Source organism: Excalfactoria chinensis, chromosome 10 (genome assembly GCF_039878825.1).
Source record: "Excalfactoria chinensis isolate bCotChi1 chromosome 10, bCotChi1.hap2, whole genome shotgun sequence".
Classification (NCBI taxonomy): Eukaryota; Metazoa; Chordata; class Aves; order Galliformes; family Phasianidae; genus Excalfactoria; species Excalfactoria chinensis.
Genome location: NC_092834.1, coordinates 14,131,489 through 14,153,071, shown reverse-complemented (window position 1 = coordinate 14,153,071; position 21,583 = coordinate 14,131,489). Strand labels below are relative to the sequence as shown.

Here is a 21,583-nt window from a genome sequence, read left to right as displayed (position 1 = left end):
AAATCTAACTTGTGATCTTACAGGTTGGTTTCTTTTAAAATCTTAGATCTGCCATAGGCGCACTCTCCATCAGCAGTTATCCTTTAGCATCACACCAAGCCTGTAACCTATAGTCTGCTGAGGACCATCTGCTCTTTTCATGTGCCTTTCTACTGATACCAAAATAATTTCCATCTGACTGCCCTGTGCTTTGCACAAATAAAAACCTTTTGGGCTGCTGCTTCTAAAGTAGATTTACCTTCAATCACCATTTATTAAATCTCTGTCCATTAAAAACCATAGCTTGCAGAAGCTGCGTGCATTAAGCCTGATTATAGAGACAGTAGAGAGTAGAGGGAGGGGGACAGCAGTACATTGCCTTGTTTTTCTACTTGTCTAGGTGGCTGGTAACACTTGTGACAGTGTGCGTCAGAACAGGAGTCTCATTTCTTGGCTTTGAATTTGTTTTATGCATCTGTGACTCTTTTTATTTAAGATGTGACTTAATGATTGTTGGTCTCAGGAAAAAGACTGCTCAGACTGTATGACTAAAATCAGAGTTTTCTTTGGTGGTGGGGTACTAGGTCCTTATGGAGGGTAAGGGCCAGGGGACTATGAAGGGAAGAGGAGGAAAGTTGACAGGTTCCTTACGGAGGATGAGCAGCTCCTTCAAACGCACTTCATTTAAGGGCTCAGCATCTGGATCACAAAAGGTAAGCCTGCAATTACCCAAATAGCACAAGGTGAGGGAAGCAGCTGGAGACACACTGTTTGTTTGCCCCTTTTTTTTTTTTTTTTTTTTTTTTTTTTTTTTTTAAATATCTGGTACCACTTTATATGAGATTGATTCTCTTTCTTTCTGTGCTTTTTTAAATTCCAAAGGTGTTCATCATGTTCATTGCTTTGGTTCTGACAATGGATCTGATCCTTACTATGGGAGCTCACAAGTGCTTGTCTTAAGGATCTTCAGGATAAATATGACTAAACAGGACTAGCCTAATTATTCCTATATGTAGGCAGAATCATATTTTAATGACTATTGATATTTGCTGCTCATGCTAAGTTTAGATGCAATCAATGAGATATCTGATAAGGTGTATAAAGGGTGATTCACTGAACATGTATTGATGTGATTCACTGAACATCTGCAGCAGACATACTTTATGATATGCAGTTTGTGGTTACATCATGTGCTTTGCAGAATGTGAATAAAAAAGTCAACGAGGGAGAAAGATGGATGATTCATAATATGTACCTTCTCTCTGTTCTTGTCACAAGCTTACTAGTTGTAAAAGAGTATTAAGGCTTTTTAGTAACCAACGAACTACTCAATTTTAGCTGTGAAGGGATTTTGAATTTATCTTTTGGCCAGGGACTGATGGATTAATTTGGAACAAATGTAGACTTAACTTCAACTCAGGATTATGTAAATTGCAACTCAACTGACCTTTTTCAAATTGACTCAATTCAAATAATGAAAAATAGATTTATCTTCTTTTTTAACCTCTCCAGACCTCTTACCTTTAATTTCTGCTGATCATCGTAATGTTAATGTGACAGATTCTAATTTGAAGGGTGAAAGTAAGTTTGAAACAGTAAAACTGAGGGAAGAAAATGTCTAGTAGCATCCTGGGAGGACTGTTACTGACACAAGCAACTAATTATCTGTTAAAATGTTAAAAATAAATTGTTCTATGCAGTATGAAATATCGGCCATTCTGTTATTGCAAGAATGGCTATGTCTGGTCTATGGAGACTTTTTCAGCAGAGATTGATGGTCATGGGCATCACAGGATGAACAGTAAGCAGTAAGTGGGGATAAATTCACTGCAACAGTCTTTATAAAATAACTAGGACCACTTAAAATAATATAACATAAAATAATAATAAAATAATAATAATAAAAATAATAAACATAAATAATAACATAAAATAAATAAATAATAAAAATAAAGTAACCTAAAAACACTCAAAGAAAAGGCTCTAAGCATTTCCAATGGGTTCTTTTTATTATTTCTTTTTTTTTTTTTTTTTTTTTTTTTTTTTTTTCTTTCTTTCTGCTGATAGGCGTAAAAGCACAGTGGCAGGTTACAGTAGCAGCTAATACTTTGCTAAAGAGTTGCTTTGCGTAACTTTTCTCATTACTTGCACCATTACTTCTTCTCATACCTAGTGGCTGTGTAAAGACTGTGACAAAACAGGCTGTCCTCCAAGACATTTCCATTCTCAGGAGCAACTGTCTGCTGCTTGCTTTGCCAACCAGATAATTTCAGATGTTAACAGGAGTTCTTAGGTGGTTAACTTTATTGAGTAATTCAAAGAAACAATTATAAGGAAAACAAAAGATTGGGATCTCTTCAAAATGTTCTTTTCTCTATTCATTGTCACAGATAATGCACAGTCCATAATGCATGCATACTGTTCCACATGCAGTCTGCTTTTTATTCATGTTCAGAAGTCTATCTGCAAAGAATATAGAATATTGTTTCCTGAATGGAATAAAGTCAAAATGAAAAACCAACAAGAAAATTGCTTAATCTTGTCCCTTTACTTGCATAGGTAAGGCTAGACAGAGGAAGACAGAAGGAATACAGCACAGTTTTTGTTTTTCATAATGAGGCTAGATCTGTGATTTTTTTTTTAAAAGTAATTTTTCAAAAGCTGCAAATTCATTTCATGTCTTACTTGTTACAGTTTTTTGTTGTTTCTTTAGATGAGATATGAGGAAGAAATTCTGTACTGTGTGAGGGTGGTGAGGCACTGGAACAGATTGCCCAGAGAGGTTGTGGATGCTCCCTCCCTGGAAGCATTCAAGGCCAGGCTGGATGGGGCCGTGAGCAACCTGGGCTGGAGGGAGATGTCTCTGCCTATAGCAGCGGGTTGGAACTGGGTGATCTTAAGGGTCCCTTCCAACCCAAACCATCCTGTGATGCTGTTTTCCTTCATGCTCGTTTGCAGAAGGAAAACAAGCAGCTTCTGTGAGAAAAATATTATTTCTAGTTGATAATATGGGGTTTTGGTTTATGTAACAGGCTGGGAGTGGTTCTTCTCAGAAGTAATGTCTTTGGCTCTAAGTTTAATTTTGTACTGTCAGTATACATGCAAGTGGAAGCCATCTTCTCTGGGAATTGCCATGTTGTAGAAGGAAATTTGGGAGTTTTGGTGCTCAGGAGAATGTTTGGCAGTAAATGTCAAGTTTTGATAATTGTATAGCTGACAAGAAGGAATTAAACCAGTCTGGAATGTGTTGTGTTTTACAGGGATTTAGTGCTTTTTGGATCCATCAGAAAGAACTCGGACAGAAAATAGTTATATATATACAATGTGGCTAAACATACAGTTTTGTAATGATAATTTCAACTACTTTTCCCTTTTAAAATGAGTGGATGTTTTGCTGATGAGTGTGTAACGGTGTAGCCCTGGTGCATGATTTTGATGGCATTTTTACTGCAGTAGGGCTGAAAAGCAAGAGTAATTAAAATGTCCATCTCTACTCTGCTTAGCTTTCCCACGTGTTCCCCTGATTTTGATGGCACTGCTCCAGAGGAAAATGGTGTTATTGAGCAGTTTTACAGGAATACCTATCACTGCTTGCTGTGCACTTAAGGGCATTATTCTGTACCTCAGTAATCAAAGCTGTTGACAAAATGTACCTACGGTGATTCATTTTCCATTTTTCTGAGTAGAAAAACGTTTTATGGAAACATGGCTGCCTGTTATTTCTGTTGGCATGTAATTTTTCTACACTTGTAAATTCTCCTCAACTATCTGTTTTAGGATCTACTTAGTACAAGATTTCCAGATGCTCAGATATAAGCTTTTATAGAGACGCGAATATATTTTTAGTTGCTTTATTGCTCACGTGGTTATGTTTCCTGGCTATCAAATGCAGTGCCAGGAAAAAAAAAAAAAAAAATCTGAACAAAATTATTGGATTTTTTTTTTTTTTTTTAATTTTAAATACTGTGTCTAGCAGCATTATATATTCATGCATTTAAGTTTGTACGTTTAAAAACTCAGCTTAGAAAATAGTATATAATTACTTTCATTACAATTTTAAAGGTATCACAGCATTACTCAGTGAATCATTAGAAAAGCCTTTGTGAACTATAATGGGGAGGATGCTTAGACCTTCAGACTAAGACAAATAATTTGTCATATGTTTTGTAAATTAGTTAATATAAATCCCTTGAGTTAGTTGCACGTGTTCATCTCACATTACATGCTTTGTTTTCTTACTTATGTTAATATTTCACTTCCAACTGGGGGAAAGAAAAAAAAAAAAGATTAACAGGATGAATTTACTTTCTGCTCCTTGACAAAGAAACTTTAATTTCCTTCAAATTATCATTGTTGTACCTTCTGATTTTTTATAAAAGATTAGTCCATGGTTTTACTTGGAATTGTTATATGCAACTGTTAATATTACATATATATACATATATATTAGATCACATAGTAACAATGGAATCATTTTCATTAGCGTTCCTTTACAGTATTTCAGGCCTTTTTTTTCCCCGGAATTTCTGCTATGATTAAGAAATTCTCCACCCACAAACATTTTAGCCACTGCCTCATTGGCTCAGGAGATAACTGCTGTGTTGGTTTTATTTCAGTTCAGGGAGTCAGATGACTGGTGGAGGTGAGAAAGTAGATTGCGTTGTTTTAGAAGGAGGAATCTGCTGGCTCTTTTACTGAATCATGTTGCTGAATCAACAATGAATTGGTTTAGAGTCGATTTGATGTCTTAATTTTCTACAACAAATTGGATGAGTGCATTGCAAGAAACAGTCTGTAATAGAGGATGTTAGAGAAGTGAGATCAGTGCCAGCTGATCTCAGCAGGAGTTGGAAATAAATCCTTTAACCCTCTAACCAGGGTACACAATTGGCCAAGGGAATTATAAAGGTTTTGTTTTGCTGTGACACACAGTACAAAGGAAGAATATCAGTATTGTGGGGGATTTATCCAGTTTGAAATACAGTTCTGCTAGGAACCTGCTGTCCTGTAAACTTCTTCTCAAGACTTAAATTTAAGGTACAGGCTCTAGGAATCTCTAATTTGCTGCCAGGAATTGTTCATAAGGAGCTGAATCTGTGTTCTGCAGATATGAGTCGCAGTGTGGCTTGGCATGTGATTCTGCAGTAAGCAACTTCTCCAGAAGTCACTAAACTGCAGACGTTCTGCAGGAGCAGATGGTGTGTGCATACGGCAAGAAATATGTGATCCGTAGCATGAAGGAAAGGTTACTGCAAAGGCATGGAAGCTTGTTGTTCAAGACAGGCTGTCAGCATGGAATCAGAGATAACACTTCTTGCACTGCATTAGGTGTTAAGCCTTTGTGTTCTTCTATCCAAAACACTGCCTATGTACAACTATGTACAACTACTCTCTCATGTCTTCCAGTGGTAAGAATGTCAAAGATTTTGCTGGACTTTTTTGACAGTCTTCAGTGAGTTTGAGCACAAAGATTTGGCAAATTTTAATAACTGATGTTAAGTACTACTTAAAAATAAGTGTGTGTGGTATGCCTGGCTGAATACTGGGTAAACCCCAGAATTTCTGGCAAACACAAACAGTCCAGCACGATAAGATCATGTATCAAGAATTATAAGTGTCATGGTAGTTTTGGGGTCTAGCACTTAATGATCATATTCTTATCTAACACCTTTCACCCCCTTTAAAAATTTGAATGGCGTGTAATAAGGTATATATGAAGCATCTCTGAAAAACAGAATGTTATTAGCCTGCTATAAATGGCTAAGGCCAGGAGACAGTTTTTTAGATAAGATAAAATTGCTGAGCCAAAGTAGGTTGGCAGATTGTAATTGCAAGGCTAATAGGAAGCATTTCTGGACTCTGTTTTACTAGCCATGGCAGTGAAAGCAAGAATTTAGTACCAAGCTGATAAGGGAACAGTGGGAGAGCTTTCCTTTTTCATTTTACACATGAGCAGAGTCTTCAAGTTTAAGGGGTGATATGATTGAAATATTCCCTAACACTGGACTTTGAACATGAATAATTGATTTTGATGAAACTAGTGGAAAGAACAGAATCCTCCCCTAGAAGTTACATGGCATATACTGGATGTCAGAATTTCCCTCTCAGTGATGTTTGATTTTGAGCAATTTGTGGTTATTCCGACTAGCTGTCTATATGCCTTACTGGCACCTGTAGGATTCACATGCAGATCTGTCTTTCACAAGTGTGCTTCACTTGACGGCTTCCCAGCAGAAAGTACTCCAACTCTGATTAGAACAGCAGCCCTGCCACAGAGGCTTGGTTCACACTTCACCTCTTGGCAGTGCATCTCCCCCTGAGTCCTGTCACTGAAAGCCTGCAAACAAGCCTTAGTCAGTTCTGACTAGGGAAAATCAGAGCAGAAGGCCTTGAGCTATTGCTTGCTCTGAATGTAGTTTTATAGAAGAAGGCTGTCATGGATGTCTACCCAATAAAAACTGAAACAAATGCTTGTGTGTGCTGCAGAGCTGTCTGACTTTGAAATGTAAAGAGCAGCCAGTAGTTATGTAAGAATGCTTCTGAGATAGAGGAGATTTAAAGTAGCAGGAGATATACAGAGTGTGACTATAAGGGTAACTGCCCCTTTGTTTTGTCTAGCAACAGTGTAGATAGAGCGATCTGCAGAAAAACAGCATCAGTTTGTATCTCGTGTAGTGACTGTAGGTTAATTGACCTTGTAATGACAGATACAGGTTATGGTGATTATTGCTCTCCTGATTAGTTTAAACAATCAACCATTCTTTTCATGAACAGAATTTTTGTTTTGTTTTAATTTCAGTCTCTGCATTTGCAGCATCTACCAAAAGAGATGAAGATTCTTTTAATTTAGTCAATCCTTAAAACTCAGATGAAAAACATAAACCACAAAGTATTGGATCAAGGAGAGTGCATTGTAAAAGAGAGCTTTTAGACAAGGTACTGGATTGAATCAGCAGCTTAAATTCCGTTTTGTTGCTAGCTTTGCCATCCACTCTACTCTGTCAAATTGGGTAACTTGCTTTCCCTCTGCTTCTTGTTCCATTCTGTGTCTCTTGCCCACTTTGCAGAAATACTTTCAGTTGCACGTGGACCCCAACCTCTATTGCAGCTCCCTCGGTATTCACCAGTGGAAAAGCTGCAGCTGGATAAAAGGAGCCTTTTTTTTTTTCTTTTTTTTTTCTTTTTTTTTTTTTTTTCCTCCTGGGAAGCTGTGAATAAGTTCTTTTGATGTGTATCTCCCCTTCAAACCTCCATTTCACTAATCCATGATGGTAGTTTACTCATGCAAACTCCCTCCAGGGTTGCTAAACGTCAGTTTTTTCTTGGTGTATATGTCTTCTCATTTTAAAAAATGGAAAATTAGGCTAAACCATGGCCATCCAACAGGATAAAAATAGAGAGTCAAAATACATGAGCTGGATAAACAGTGAAAAGCAACATCTCCAAACATCAGCAAAGAACAGGGAGAAAAGAGAGTAATTTATTCCTAGAACACAACATGCAAAAGAACATTCTTCCACATGGTCAGAAGGAGCAAGGGCACATTTTAATTCTGTTTTTATATGTTTTACAAGTTTTCCAGAAAATTGAATAGATACTGTCCAAATGTTTAAACAGATTTTAATTACCCGAGAATAGATAAACTGAGGCTTTCCAGTCAGAATAGTTTGCTCATGCACAAGGTAGAGAAGCATACAAATGAGAATCTTTAAAAGGTACAGTCATAATGTGTATAACTTGAGGATTCACTGCAACTTTGGAGCAGAGATGTGTGAAAGCCAAATGGAAGATTTAACATAGACTGCTATCTTTTATGAAACCAGATCTCTGTCTGACTGTCCTAACAGTAAAAACAGCTGATCATCTCATGGTTTTTTTTCCTTTATGATTTAAGATCTAGCTATGGGCAAATCAAAACCAAATAAAAAGATGAAACCCATCCTCTTCATTTAATTAAAAGTAAGCAATGAGATGAACTGCTTAGGGGCTTATATTTGTGCCCCAGTTTTACCGCCTAATATGTACATAATCTTTTGTGTTGTGGATACTTTTCTCTTTCCTTTTGCTGGTTGCTATCAAGAAGATTCTTGACATGAAGCATGGAAGTGTCACTGTCAGGTTAGCCCATCTGTTTTAGAGATGGGAAGAATCCTGCAGTCGTTAGCAGGGTGAAATGAGAAAGCTGGTTTGTGCTGGAAAGTGACAAGAAGAGGAAAGTGAAATCATATTTTAAGGAAGCTTTTCTTTGGGAGGAGTAAAAGTGACAAGGAGTGAAAAATAACGTTCATCAGCAAATGAAGATGAGGGTGGGGAGTTGTCACAGGTGAGAGAATTACAAAGCCATGACAAGAGTGTTAGAATAAGTAGAGTCTATGAAAGACGATTCTACGTGCAGACAGAGGCAGGTTTGGGAAGCATGGAGGGATCTGAGCAGCTGAAGCAGATCAGGCTCTCCAGATGAGGTAAAGGCAGACTGAAGAAAAGGAAGCCACTGAGAACTTGCAAGTTTCAAGAGTGTGAAAGCAGTGGCTGCAGAGGAGGCAATGTACAAATGGCAAGGAAGAGTGTGAAAACAGTGAATCATGCAGCTCCAGACTAACAAGCTTCTTTCCTCACCATTTAGGCTGTGCTATAAAACTAGTGCATGTATGTTCTCTAAGACTTAACTGCAGTCCAAGTGAGTGAAAAACAAAGGTGTGCTGATGAAGAGCTGCAACATAATAGAGAGGAAGCTGAATATGAGGAGACTGCAGGTACAGAGAATGTGGAGTTTTTTGTGATGATGTCAGCTGATTTCCCTAGGGTAGCTGGTACAGTCTCATCCAGAACTCAAGAAACTGATTAGCAGCTTATTTTTAATGGTAATTTTGCATTCTTTAATGGATAATTCTGGCCTTTTCTGACAGTAATCTAACAATTTCTGTGCAGAGTAATACTTGCTGTGATTTTAATAACATTCCACTGATGTGATTCAACACTTTCTGTGAAGTCTGCAGATGCATTTGGCTGTGAAACGTATCCAACAGTGAAAACAATTGTTCCTCTAAAATTTTGACTCACCTAACAGGGTTGTTAAGTTGCATTGGAAAATATTGTGTTCAGTGTTGGTTGTGTTTTGTTAAAATTCTGTTACAATCTTAAATAATTCTCACTAACGCTCCATCAACAAGACGGTATTAACTCTTTTTAACCTGTTCATTCCCTGCTGTAAGAGAAAGGAAATTACATGGCCTTGAACTTCCAATGAGAGAACACTCAATATCAGTGGAGGTCCTTTTCTTTTGAAGTAAATTACAAACTGTAATAGTGTTTTTTACAGACACGATACAAACTAACTAATCAGCTGACTACTGTGATAGACAGTGTCTTTTCTTAATGTAAGTGCCTTAGATTTGAAGGATTAAAATGAAGGTAATTTCACCACTATCTTCTCCTTTCTTCTGCCCCTATCTGCAGATGTGTTGTGAAACAGTATCATCTTGTATGATGTCCTCTTGGAAATGACATGAAAAGGCAGCCTTGTGGTATAAAGATTAATCTCTAATAATAGCACAGTAAAAGATGTAACAGCTGGTATGGATTAATATTCCTTAATATCCGCTTTCATGTGATTAATAGCTATATGGCTTAAGCCTCTACCAGTAGAAAGAAAACAGTGGTTACTAAGCTCTAATAAATGTATCATTTGTAATTTTAAAAAAATTATTATTACTATTATTTTTTAACATGACAGACATTTAAAAGTGAAATGTTCTTTCTTTTACATATCTGGGTTTCCTGGCTGATTTTTATTTCTGCCCCTTACCAATTTTTCTCTCACAGGTCATGTATTACAAATGTTTATAACAACGTTTGTTCAGTGGCTCATCCTCTCATTTCTTATGCAAAGTACTCAAAACTATTCATGACATAATTAAGCAGTAAATCATTACCTTTATTCATTAATTCATTTATTAATTTGTTGTACATCAATTCACAGGTAAAGAGGAATGCTTTAGGTTTTTGCCTTGATATTCATGTTGTCTACTAATGTCTTTCAATTATGGAGATGAATTTGCTCATAAAACTGATAATCCAGGTGGGAATCAGGCATACTGCTTTTGAGCCTTTTCTATTTGATGCCCTATGAAATCCAGAGGTAAGGCGTTATAGGTAAGAGCAGCTCTATGGGGCCAGACCAGGAAGCTGTTACCCGCTGTTTTAACAGGACTGTCCAGGGAGTAATGTAAGAACAGGAGGAGGATGTAGTCTTCTCCAGCAGAGTTTGTTCTTCATGCCAGCCGGTCTTAGAGTAATGATTGCCTGGACCAGAGGTAATATGATGAAACTATGTTGTTGCCTTTTAGTATCCACAGCATCCTGTACCAATTGTTCAACAGTATAGCTGCAAGTACAGAACCTGGCTTGATCAAATTAGTTTTGAATAAGTTTTTTATGTTTGAGTAGGCTGTCTTTACCCTTTAACTAACATCCATCCAGGGTTGGAAATACTTTTGTTTGGTTAACAAGTTGCTGCTTGTAGATTTCTTTCTGGTAAATCAAAGGAGTAGTAGGAGGAGAGCCCTGTAACATGATCTAGGGTTGGCCACGCTCTTTCATCTCATCTGGAAGCATTTTTGTCTTTGTTTTCCTCCTTGCACACACAGTTTTGGTTCCAGCGACCCAGAAAGCCTTATCTCTGTGTCTAGGCACTTTGTCTTGCCTGTGGTTGTCTGCCTGAGTCTTAAGGGATTGAAGCAGCTGAGGGGAGTTTTGAATAGAGATTGAGCCTGAAGTATACATGAGACCTGATCTCATGATGTGATGCAGTCCCTAACCTTTCTGATGTTCACCTACCTGTGTCACTTGAAATCATGGTGTTTTTATTTTCAGTTACAACGTTCAGAAGTTGTTTTTCCTAGCACTGAAGGAAAGTCATGTTATCTGTTTTCTGCAACAGAACCTTTTCCTCTGGGAAAGTGTTATTCGTAGGAACACAGAAGGGCACTAATGAGGTACCTGAATGTAAGAAGTTGTTGCAGTTTTCCAGCTCATCTGGCATCTAGCTCCTGAGGGGGTCTTTTGTAGAGCCTGTGAGATGCTAACCTCAGGAAGGATGTCTTTGATGCTTGGCTACATAGTTCACAGCTGAAACTTTCAGTAATCACAATGACCTAATCTCAATGCCAGCAATATTAGCTGACTAGTCAGTATTTAGGAGCCTTATGTGAATAAGGATTGGGACCTCTTGTTTGTTCCTACAAATCACATTATAAGAGCTAATTGCAAGAACTATCCATGGGATCACACTCAACCAGTGTATGTAAAGGTAGGATGTAGCTAGTAATACAGCCTTTCCTGTCACATTTCCAGTTTTACACAAGGTGACTAGATTGGATTACAAGTGCCAACTTCCTGACGTTTTGCTGGTCTTCATCAAACTCGTGATTCACTTTTCTCTAATTGGATGCACTTTTATTAATCAACCACTAGAGAGCGCTATGCTAAATAGAAAGTGCCTCTCTATGAAGTTTTATGCTGACAGTCATGTTTTCTGTAGTACAGAGGCAAAATAAGGATTAATTGTTGCACTATACAAATACAGTAAGGAGGATGTTTTTCTCCACTAACAGAAAGTTTGCCCTTTCCTTTAATTATACAATAAGGATCATGAACAGTTTTCTGAATATACCTTCAGTGAACAGTCCAATTCCTATATGTTAATTATTAAAAAGGCTCTATCCTTAAATTGCTACAACAATTAATTTTTAATCAAGCATTCATCACAGAACTATTTCTCATCCTTGTGAATGGAAACCTTAAAAGGGAAAATTTTGTTAGCTTTTTTTTTTCTCCTTTGTTTTGACCCTCTGTTGCTGACCAGCATTCATGTATTGGTCAAAGATTCATAACCGTAAGGAAAACGGATTAAATATAGTATTTAATGTAACTCTGAACTAAAGGAGGATTGTTCTATTTAATGATTTCTGGATTCTCTTTTACTGCTGTACTCATTTATAGTAGGAAATTTACTTTTGACTTTGTACTAGAGATGAGGTGATTATAAATGTTCAGTAGCAAAACAAATGATGATGAGATTGGCCTTTAGATTGTTTAGGATTTTGTTTGCCAGAGTTGTACTGAGCTGATGCAAAAGCCATACTAAATCCATGGATTTATCAGAATACAGTATGATTCAGGAAAAGATGAGTAGGGGTTGCAGGGAAGTGGTAAATGTGTGGATCCCACACAACACCCAGCCCTCAGCAGAATTCCCACACATGTTTTCCAGTGCTGTTCTGTAGTTCTCAGCAGGTACGGGCGTAGCACAGACAGTATGATTATTATATATATATATATATATATATAATATATCTATTATATATATATATATATATATAGTAGACAGACAGTATGGATTATTTCATTCTATCAACAAATGGAAGTAAATACCTCTGGATATTTCTTAATGATATGTTCAGCTCTTAATGATATGTTCAGCAATACTGGACTACAGTATGGTGTGTCTATGTCTTAGAGAAATGAGGCTGTAATAATGAAGCATTTTGCTGAAAATTCCTACGGTTACTTGCGTGGTTTTTACTATTTCATTTTCTGTAGCTGAGGTATGTCTTGAGATCTCTTTATTTTTATCAGCTACAAGCAAAGTTTTTAATAGCCAGAATTATGACTGTTTATTTGATTCCATTTTGCTCTCAATTCTTGTGGGTAAAATGGCACTCAGCTTGCTGGTTGAGTGGATTTGTGATTCTCTCCAAGGATCAGCCATGGATTAGTGAAGTACAGCTGGTATCTTCCTCCTGCCAAGTGGTTTTGGCACTTTTTTTTTTCTTTTTTTTTTTTTTTTTTCTTTTTTAATGCCCTTCTCTAAATAAATCCTTCCTCTTTTTCTTCTTTTCTCCCTCCCCCTCCCTACCCCCCCCCCCCTTTTTTTTTTCTGTCAATTTGTTCTCATTCAAAAAGGAAATTTTTTCAAATGTTCTTAATTTACCAAGTTAAAGCTTGTTCATGATTAAGGAGTCTAGCTCACTAGATTTTTAAGCCATCACTCTAAAATGCTAATGGTCTTTGCATGAAGATGGCAGACAGTATTGTGTTTGTGAAACATAGATTGTTACAAGACTTACAGTTAGTGTGTGTGTATGACTACACAGCCAGATTGTACTTCTAATGATTCTATTTTCTAAATAAGTTTTTGTTTCTAAGCTTTTAAATCCTTATAGTGAAACCTGTTTAGAGAATGTCATTTTGTTAGAAAATGTTTATCCTTTGTCTCTCACTGAGAAGCAAGGTGTGAGCATGAGCTTGATAAGCTCTGTGGGACTGGAAACATGCATTTTAATTCAGATTCTTGCACACAGCTTCTATCAAAAAGCATGTCCTACATCTTCTCAGACACAGTTCAATTTCCTGTTTCTCTGGATTGATTTTCTCTCTTATCTGTTAATGCCACAACTTCAATGTAAAAGGAAGACTTCATTGTCAGGCTAGATACCAGTCTTTGAGGCTGCATCTTACTGCTCAGGAAACCTGAGAGAAAATGATTCTCATAGGGAGAATCTCACTAAGTCGTCTGCTGTAGCTGCCTCAGAGCTCATCTCTGGGGCAGAGAGCTAATCTTTCTGTCTGCAGGTATCTGAGATTGTGATCAGCAAAAGGTAGATGAGCCCTGGTGCAAGTAGGTCTTGAGCTGTTCTGGATTATATGCTAACTGATTTGATGTTTGTTGAGATAATCACTAGCAGCTACTGCACATCTTGAGAAACGTTCAATGGAATTAACACCTTTAATAGAGAAGCATGGTGACTGTTCTACTGATCCTTTAACAAAAAAATCTCCATTATTATTATTACTTCTTAAAAACTGTTTCAGACAGGATTGTCGGTGTTTGACTTGCAGGACGCAGTTACTATTTCACTATTTAGTTCACTATGTTTTGAACTAAAATGGAGTGGCACCTAAAGAAAAGAATGTGAAATGCTGTCAAAATAAGCATTTCAGGTTTTTTTTGTTGTTGTTTTTTTGTTTGTTTGTTTGTTTGGAGGGGGGGGGAGGGAAAGAGCTAAAACATAATGAGGTGAGCAATGTGAGGAGGCATGCATGCAGAAATGTTGAACCCTTGGGCAAATGTGAGCCCTACAGTGATAACAGGTCCCAAATATGAGAGGCTGGCAAGCAACTGGAAAGCATTGTAAGCTCTCCTGGAAACAGTTTGTGAAAATTTGCCCAGGTGGTGTGATTATCTGCTTAGTTCTTCTGTCTGAATGTTCTATATTGCTGCTCAGCATGCAGAATGGCCTTCCTTGCAGTTAACACTCGATTCTCTTGCTTTTCAGTCTTTGAGTTCACAAGAAAAGACTATATTGTAATTGTATTGTAATTGTATATTCCTCATCAGAATATAGAACATCGTTTTGATGAAAGGAGGCTGATATCAGCTTCCAAAGGAAAAACTCAAAGTAACAGTGCTTAATTGTATATTTTACTTTATACTGGTTTATAAGTATTTTTATTGTCTCAAAAATCTGGATTTCTTAAAAGGTTTGCTTGGTAACTCCTTAAAATGCAATTAATATGTAAACCAATGGGCAAGGTATTTTATTACAGTATGTTTCTCATCTTGATACTGTGAATTTGATCTGTCAGTTTTCCTTGTAGAAGTCTAGAAAGAGTACATTCAGATAGCAAATGTAGTTTCATATTGAGCTGATTATTCACTCCACAGTTCACTTGTACTCCTCTTGCCAACTACATCAATGCAATCCAGGAACTCTGGCAGTCTTTGAAAGTAAACAGCATGCAGAATGGAAAATGCCACAGAAGCACATCATGGCTTGGACATTTAAAGTCATCCACAGGCATAGACCCTGAAAAGTTACAAATCCCAACATTCAGTGTTGGTAAAGTGAAGGAGATGTCTGGGATCTATGATTTAGTCGTGTAGTTAAATTACCATGCTCTTTCATCAACTTTTGCACGTGGCTTTTGACTGACTTCTGCTTTGTAAGGCCTTGCATTTCAGTGCTTAAAAACATTTCTCATACTCCTCTCCTTTTTGAGAAGCTCACCTAACCTATAGCATGTACCGAAGTCAAGCATGTTTCATTTTACAGTTAAAAAAGAACAATTCAGCAGAGTTCTGAATGTTTTATTTTTCTTTTTCCCCTGTCAAAACAAACCCATGTTTTTGTGCATGAGTTTTTTTCACTGATAGGTCTGAAATAGTATTGTGGTAAAACAAAATGAAGATTGCTGTCAGTGTTTTAAATAACATGCACCCATTTTCTATATCATATTTGTTTTAGAATGCTGTTTTATTTCCCCTGTGCCTTTCTCAACAGACAGCCATGGGAGAAAAAAGTATAATCTCATGCTAATGCTTTATGGCAGTGAGCTGTAATTCTGTAGTAGTCAGAGCTTTGTGGAACTGCACATTCAGCAGTTGACAGTGCTGAGAATATGTCCTGAGAGCATCCAGCTTAGCTTGAGCTTTTCAACTAAAAGGCAAATCATCTTACTTAGTCTTTCATGGAAATGTCCAGCAGTCAAATCCAATAAATTACGTACACTGATTCTTTCTAATGTTCCCTGAGAAGGCATATTTTTTTTTCACTTTTGGCATAGTTTTAATACAACTGCATGGTATAGTTTAGGGCTAGTGGAGGATTTGAGATAAAAAGGGACACCAGCCTGTATTTCCCAAGACAGCTTAATACCAGACAAGCTAGGAAAACAGTGGAAGGCTGTTCATGGGATGATGAGAGAAATGCAGTGGGATGTATAGAAGTACATTTCACATCCTTTTTGTTTCTCATAGCTGCAAACTTGAGAGACCTTTCTTGCTCACTCAAGCCTACCTGTATTTATCTAGTCTAGCCAGAACTCAGTACAGAACTTCTGAATAATTTTCAGTAAAAGATAACCCATGTCATACTGGAGAAGAGATGAGTCCTAAGCAGGCTCAGGTAGCAAAAAGATCAGATCAATACTAGGATTTTTCCCCATTCCCCCCCACACACACACTTTTTTTTTTTTTTTTTTCCTTTTCAAGGAAGGAGAATTTAAAAATATAAGATTCACTGAATGAAAAAGTACCATGATAGTTAATTGATTAGTATAACCATGTTAATGAGGATTGTTAACCCCAAATTAAATACAAAGGAACAGGAAAGCCATCTAACAGGAATGTCCATGATTTCTAGCCAAAGAATACACGTGACAGAAATGTGCTCCAAATAACTTGTCTAACCACAGCACTGCAGTTTTATAAGTGTAGCGTTGTGATATAGCTTTGGTGAAAAGTGAGGAGCATCCACTCTTATAAGGTGGACAAAGAGGGTTGATGCATACTGTGCATTCCAGTAGGGCTATTACAGAATCTTGGAAAGGAGGCAAAGCCCCAGATTTCAGTCTACTACATGAAAGCAGCAGAGATTTGATTGCTACAGCTGGATGACCAGAGGTTTGCATATGTTTTTGAAAGGTGTGTATAATATATTGCACATGTGCTTTAACTCAGATAGATAAGGTGCTTCTTTATGTTTTAATCTTTATAAACAGGAACAAAAACAAACCTTCTTTATCTCAGCAAGTTTTTGGTTTCAATACCAGTGAATGACTGGAAGCAGGGATGAATGGTTTTGATCATGTATTTTGTGCTTCCATGTTTTTACTGTTCATATCCTCACACTGGGTCCAGTATGGCACTAGACCTTTTTGGAGCAGCTCTGGAGCCCTTACAGATAAGATTATAAGTTATCATGCAAAAATGTAAAAATAAACCTCATTTGTATCCTAAAAGTATTAGTGAAATGAGAGATATCTTTCAACAAATCTTAGTGCCTTGGGCTCTCTCCTTTGTAAATAATTTACAGCAAAACCTGTGAGCTGATTTTCTGCAGACCAAGAAAGTGTTACCTGAACAACTGTGCCATTGTTCTCAGATGCTGATGCTTGATTTGTAGGTTTTGAATTTTCATTCTAGTTAATCCTCACGTAGGCATAAGTGTTTTGTGCTTCCAGGGCCCCATCTTGATGTGTCTTGCTACATTTTGATGGTGGACAGAATCACCAAGTACATCAAGTTGCCCTCTTTCCAAAAGGAAAGCTGGAGGCTGCCATTTTTGAAATGTGGGCTTCCCTCTGTCAGAAAGAGCTCTATAATATTAGCTTAAATAGAAAAATAGTAGACCCCTTGTGTACATTTGCAAGATGGCTTTAAAATTCTACAACTAAGATGAAATCATGGCATTGTAAGCCGTGTTTCTTTTATTTAAGTGTAAGGAGGACTTTGGAAATGCAAGTTTGAAGGGTTATTTGTTCACACGTGTCTCAAGGCACATGGTCAAAAAGGGGCATCTAATCAGAAAGACTTGCTTTTGTTCAGTCACTGCCATGCTGTTGTTAGCAGTGTGTTCTATTGTTTATGCTCTGTATTTGCTGTGTGTTCTGTATTCGCATAGAAATTCAAAACTAAATGTACTGTGGAGAAAATTCCTGAACAGTTTTTTAGCAGTTATGCAGCTAAAGTAGTAATTACGATTTGAGATTTTTTTTCTTTTTTTCCCTAGTAATTCTTGGAAGAATTATTAACTTCAGAATCTCTCTGAAGTCTATTTACTGCTTGCTTGCATTTCTGTTTTAATTAGTGTGAGGAACATAATGAATTTGACAAAGCTGAAAGCTGCAGTGCCTCATATTGCTTCAGCAACTTATGGGGGTTTTAATTTATCTCAAGCCCTGGACTGATCAGCAGGGCCCCCTTCTATGACAGTAGATTTCTATTCAAATATTCCATGAATTTAGAACACCTACAGACTGGCTTGGGAATAATACTGACTTCACACATTTTTTTTATGAGCAGGTAAATAGCGATTTACTGTGTAAGACAAAACCAGATAATCTATGTCTGTACATTAAACTTTTCAGGTGAACACGTAATATTCGCTCCATTTATTGTAGAGAACATTTTGCACCATTCTAAAGCTCTAACTGTCTAAGGATGCACACTGAATTTCAGTCTCACTGACTCTGCTTGGGCAGCTTTTTGTGTATGGTACTGTTTCCTGGAAATCAGAGGGCTATTCATCACTGTAAATTGTGCCCTAAGTGGTCTCAGAATCTAGAGTTAAGCAAATGCCTTCATGTTAAAGGTTGGATGTGAGTAGTGTAGGTGGGAGAGGAGCTCGAGCAATCAGCACGTGGTGGTAGGCCTGGCATGGAACTGGTACTGGTCTGCTCTTGCCTTGGGTCATCAGTGCTTTTTTTCTCATTGTTGCAGCTTGCCTTTGATGTCAGTTGTACTTAAGTAAAATATGCAGTTTGATGCTATTTTTGCTGTATAAAGCCCCTTGAAACACACGCAAAAATAAAGGAGAGAGGGAGGATTGTGAAACATTTGTGCTCTTCACAGCTGCAATGCAAAATCTAAAAGTGTTTCCATAAATCATGGTTACAATAGTTTACCAAATTACAAAAACAGTTTTCAGTGAATTTTTGCCATAAATAACCCGTTTCCATCATGCTACTCACAGGATGCAGCAGATGTTGCATTATCAACAGATAAAATAAGCTGTGTCAGTTTTCTTCTGTTCTGCTTTAAAGATGTTCTTTCCAACTCTGACTACTTGACAAGCTCTCGAGGAGTGCTGCAGATGAGTTCAGGGATGAGCCTGGGCAGTAAAGAAGGATGTGTTTTTAGTTATTTGTACACCTATGGCATTTGGAGAAAAAGAGCAGTGGTACTATTTGAAAGTGGAAAAGAGCTGTCAAATTTATTTTGCAATCCTGTCCATAGAAAAGCACTCATTCCCTCCTTAAAAGGCAATATATTCTTTTTTTAAAGGAACTTTGTGTTTTCAGTGGAATGAAGATTGATAACTTCTACAAAGGAGAGAGTAAGGGGAATACTTTTTACTGCCTCTGCACTACATGGTTTCGTCAGGTCCTACTCAAGATCATAATAAATTTGCTGGGGATAATAGCTTGTATTTCAGACTAAACAGATTCCTTTGCATATCCACACCCATTTTGTACAAGATTACTGCATTTCGAAACCAGTATTTACTTTATTGGAATAAGCCTTTTCTCATGGACTACACTGATTGCACTTGAAGACTTTTGACCAAATACTATCCACTGCCTCCCTGGATGTATAATTAGAGTGTAGTTAGAGATACTTTGAGTCTAGTTTAACAATTCAGTCCTGCACACAGGACTGATCTGAGCCCTAGAAACCAGGGTACGCTTAATTATTTCTTTTGCCTTTGAATTCTCCAAGCAATCCATTACAGTCCAGTTACAGATTTGGCTGTGGCATCAGGTGGTACCTATTGAATCAGAATCTCTTGGGATGTTTTTAAAAATGGTTCAATTTTTGAATAACAAAGAGATCTGCAGTTACATGGTTGATTTCGTCTTTTCATATATTCTACTGCTTTGCAGGATTAATTTTGTCACCAATCAATGCCTTACAGTGGATGGTTATGAATTTTAGTGCTACAAAGCAGTATGATCAGGAAGGTTGTGAATAAATAACCCTATTCCATTTTCACGTGAACAAGCTTGTCATGAGCAGTCTATCCCTTCATCTTTGTCCATCCCAGGCTGAGTATCTGTGAGCTTATGTTTCCTCTTGGGCAGATTGCTATCATGCTATTTCTCATCTATTCTGACATCTGTGTATGTGATGTTTGTATTAATGCTCATCACAAGTTTTAGTATTTCAGTAGTGTCGCGTTGTGTGTATTATTGGTTACTGGTTTAAGTTCTAATGCACTTATTGAAAAATACAGGATTCTTTGAGCTACAGTTTATCTACCTTCATGTAAGACAATGCTATTAGTTACATAAAAGTATGTGAGCTATCAAATCTTCTAGCCTAGGCGTACTGTTACGTTTACTAAGTTCTAATTCTTCACACAGAAGCGTAACTGATTACTCTGATAGATCTAGATTTACATCAGTTGTAATTATAATAATAGAAAATGTGTTGCTTTTGGAAGATTAATTAATCTGCTCACCATTCCTACTTGCTCCATCCATACATGTGGTTACCCAGTGCTGCTGGTAACCAAGGGAACTTTTTTTTTGAGACAGTCACAGTGGGGACAGCAAAGAGATGCATATCTTTATCCCTTTCCTTCACAGTGCATTTATATCAAGCCATGTCACAAAACAAACTCCAAGTGCTGTGAGCCTTCCCATAGTATGAGTGCAGGCAACCATGAAAACTGTCTTTTGTGTAGTGGCATTTTCTCTGAGAATGTCATTTTTTCACTTGTGTATTATTCCTTTGAACTCTGAGCACTTTGGCTGAAGCTGGCAGAATTATATATATGAAATTAAAAGTCAATGATTTCTTCTTCTTGTCATAGAGGATTTGGTCACAGGCATTTCAGGTGGCAAATGCAGCAAAGAGCAGGCTGCTTACTCTTTGCACTGAAAGGGCACGTTTATTAGGTTTTTAGCTAACTCAGTTATGCTTTAATACCCACTTAAAGTTCCATTCCTTTGCTTTTATGTGTCTGTTTCCCATACATACACACACGAGAAACAAATCAGTTATTACAATATTATTATGCTATATTTGTGGATGCATATAGTTGTATCTGGTGTTATCTGAAATACTGTTCAGAACATTTTCATTAGACTGTAGGCATCCTGTCAAGCTTCAACTTTGTTAAAAATATCTGATATAAAATCTGTGCTTCAGAACAAAGTTTTTGTTTGCAATAGGAAGTGAGGAAAATACAGTGTGTAGATGGTATCTTTGATGTCAGTCACCTTTCAGCATGCTTAAAAGCTGTATATTTTTTTTTCTTTTGTCAAGCTGGACAAGGCTTGCTTACCTTCCATCAGTCTCATTACTTAAACTGAGGTGCCAGAGCAGTTACAGTACTGTAGAACTGGCCCATTTACAGTAAGGGAAGATTTGGTGATGGTTGCATTTCAATTATTAAAAATATCATTCTTTCTATGTGTACATTTGTTATTTCAGCTTGAGCTAGGAAATGAAAGAGACAGGTGTGATATTTTCATCACTGATTCTTAAACTGTGTTTTGTCTTCCAAACAGTTACATATAGATGCAGCTTGCATTCTCACAATGTCTTTCCAAGGAGAACCACGCTACAAAGTCTATATTCCAGTTTCAGTTGGGGGTTCAAGTGCTCAAGTAACATTTTTTAATAGATTTTCTGCCTTTAGATATTTCTGGTAATAATTATTCCTTCTGCACAGTATGTCAGCCTTTTCCATCTCAAAGAGGACAATGTGCTCCGGATAGGTGAGGCATCCATAAAGGTCACTAAGTCTGAAATGTGATTTTCACTGGAAAAAGAAACCTCTGTTGACTTCAACATAAACTCTCCATTTCAGTGCTGAGTTTTTGAGAGTGGTGAGCCTCCCCCTTTGCCTGAACAGGATTACAGGCAGATTCTGGAACAACAGGAACTTAAGCCTGATGTGATTTCAGAGGTCAGAACTGACAAGTTGATTTTGAAACCACGGGAAAACTTATGCAACGGTGGAGTATAGTTGTGATATGCCCTGTTATGGTGTCTACTGAACAACACTGATAGCCATCTGTTACATTTTGTGAACTT

The 21,583-nt window shown here is 37.3% G+C and overlaps 1 protein-coding gene across 1 annotated transcript in view; it reads left to right on the top strand.

Annotated features, from left to right (window-relative positions):
• Positions 1-593: 593 nt before the first annotated feature.
• The window catches only part of TRPM1 (transient receptor potential cation channel subfamily M member 1), a 73,171-nt gene continuing 52,181 nt past the window's right edge, over positions 594-21,583 (top strand). The window contains exon 1 of the mRNA XM_072345293.1: positions 594-692. Within this exon, the coding sequence (XP_072201394.1) occupies positions 594-692 (99 nt within the window). The remainder of the gene's footprint in view (positions 693-21,583) is intronic.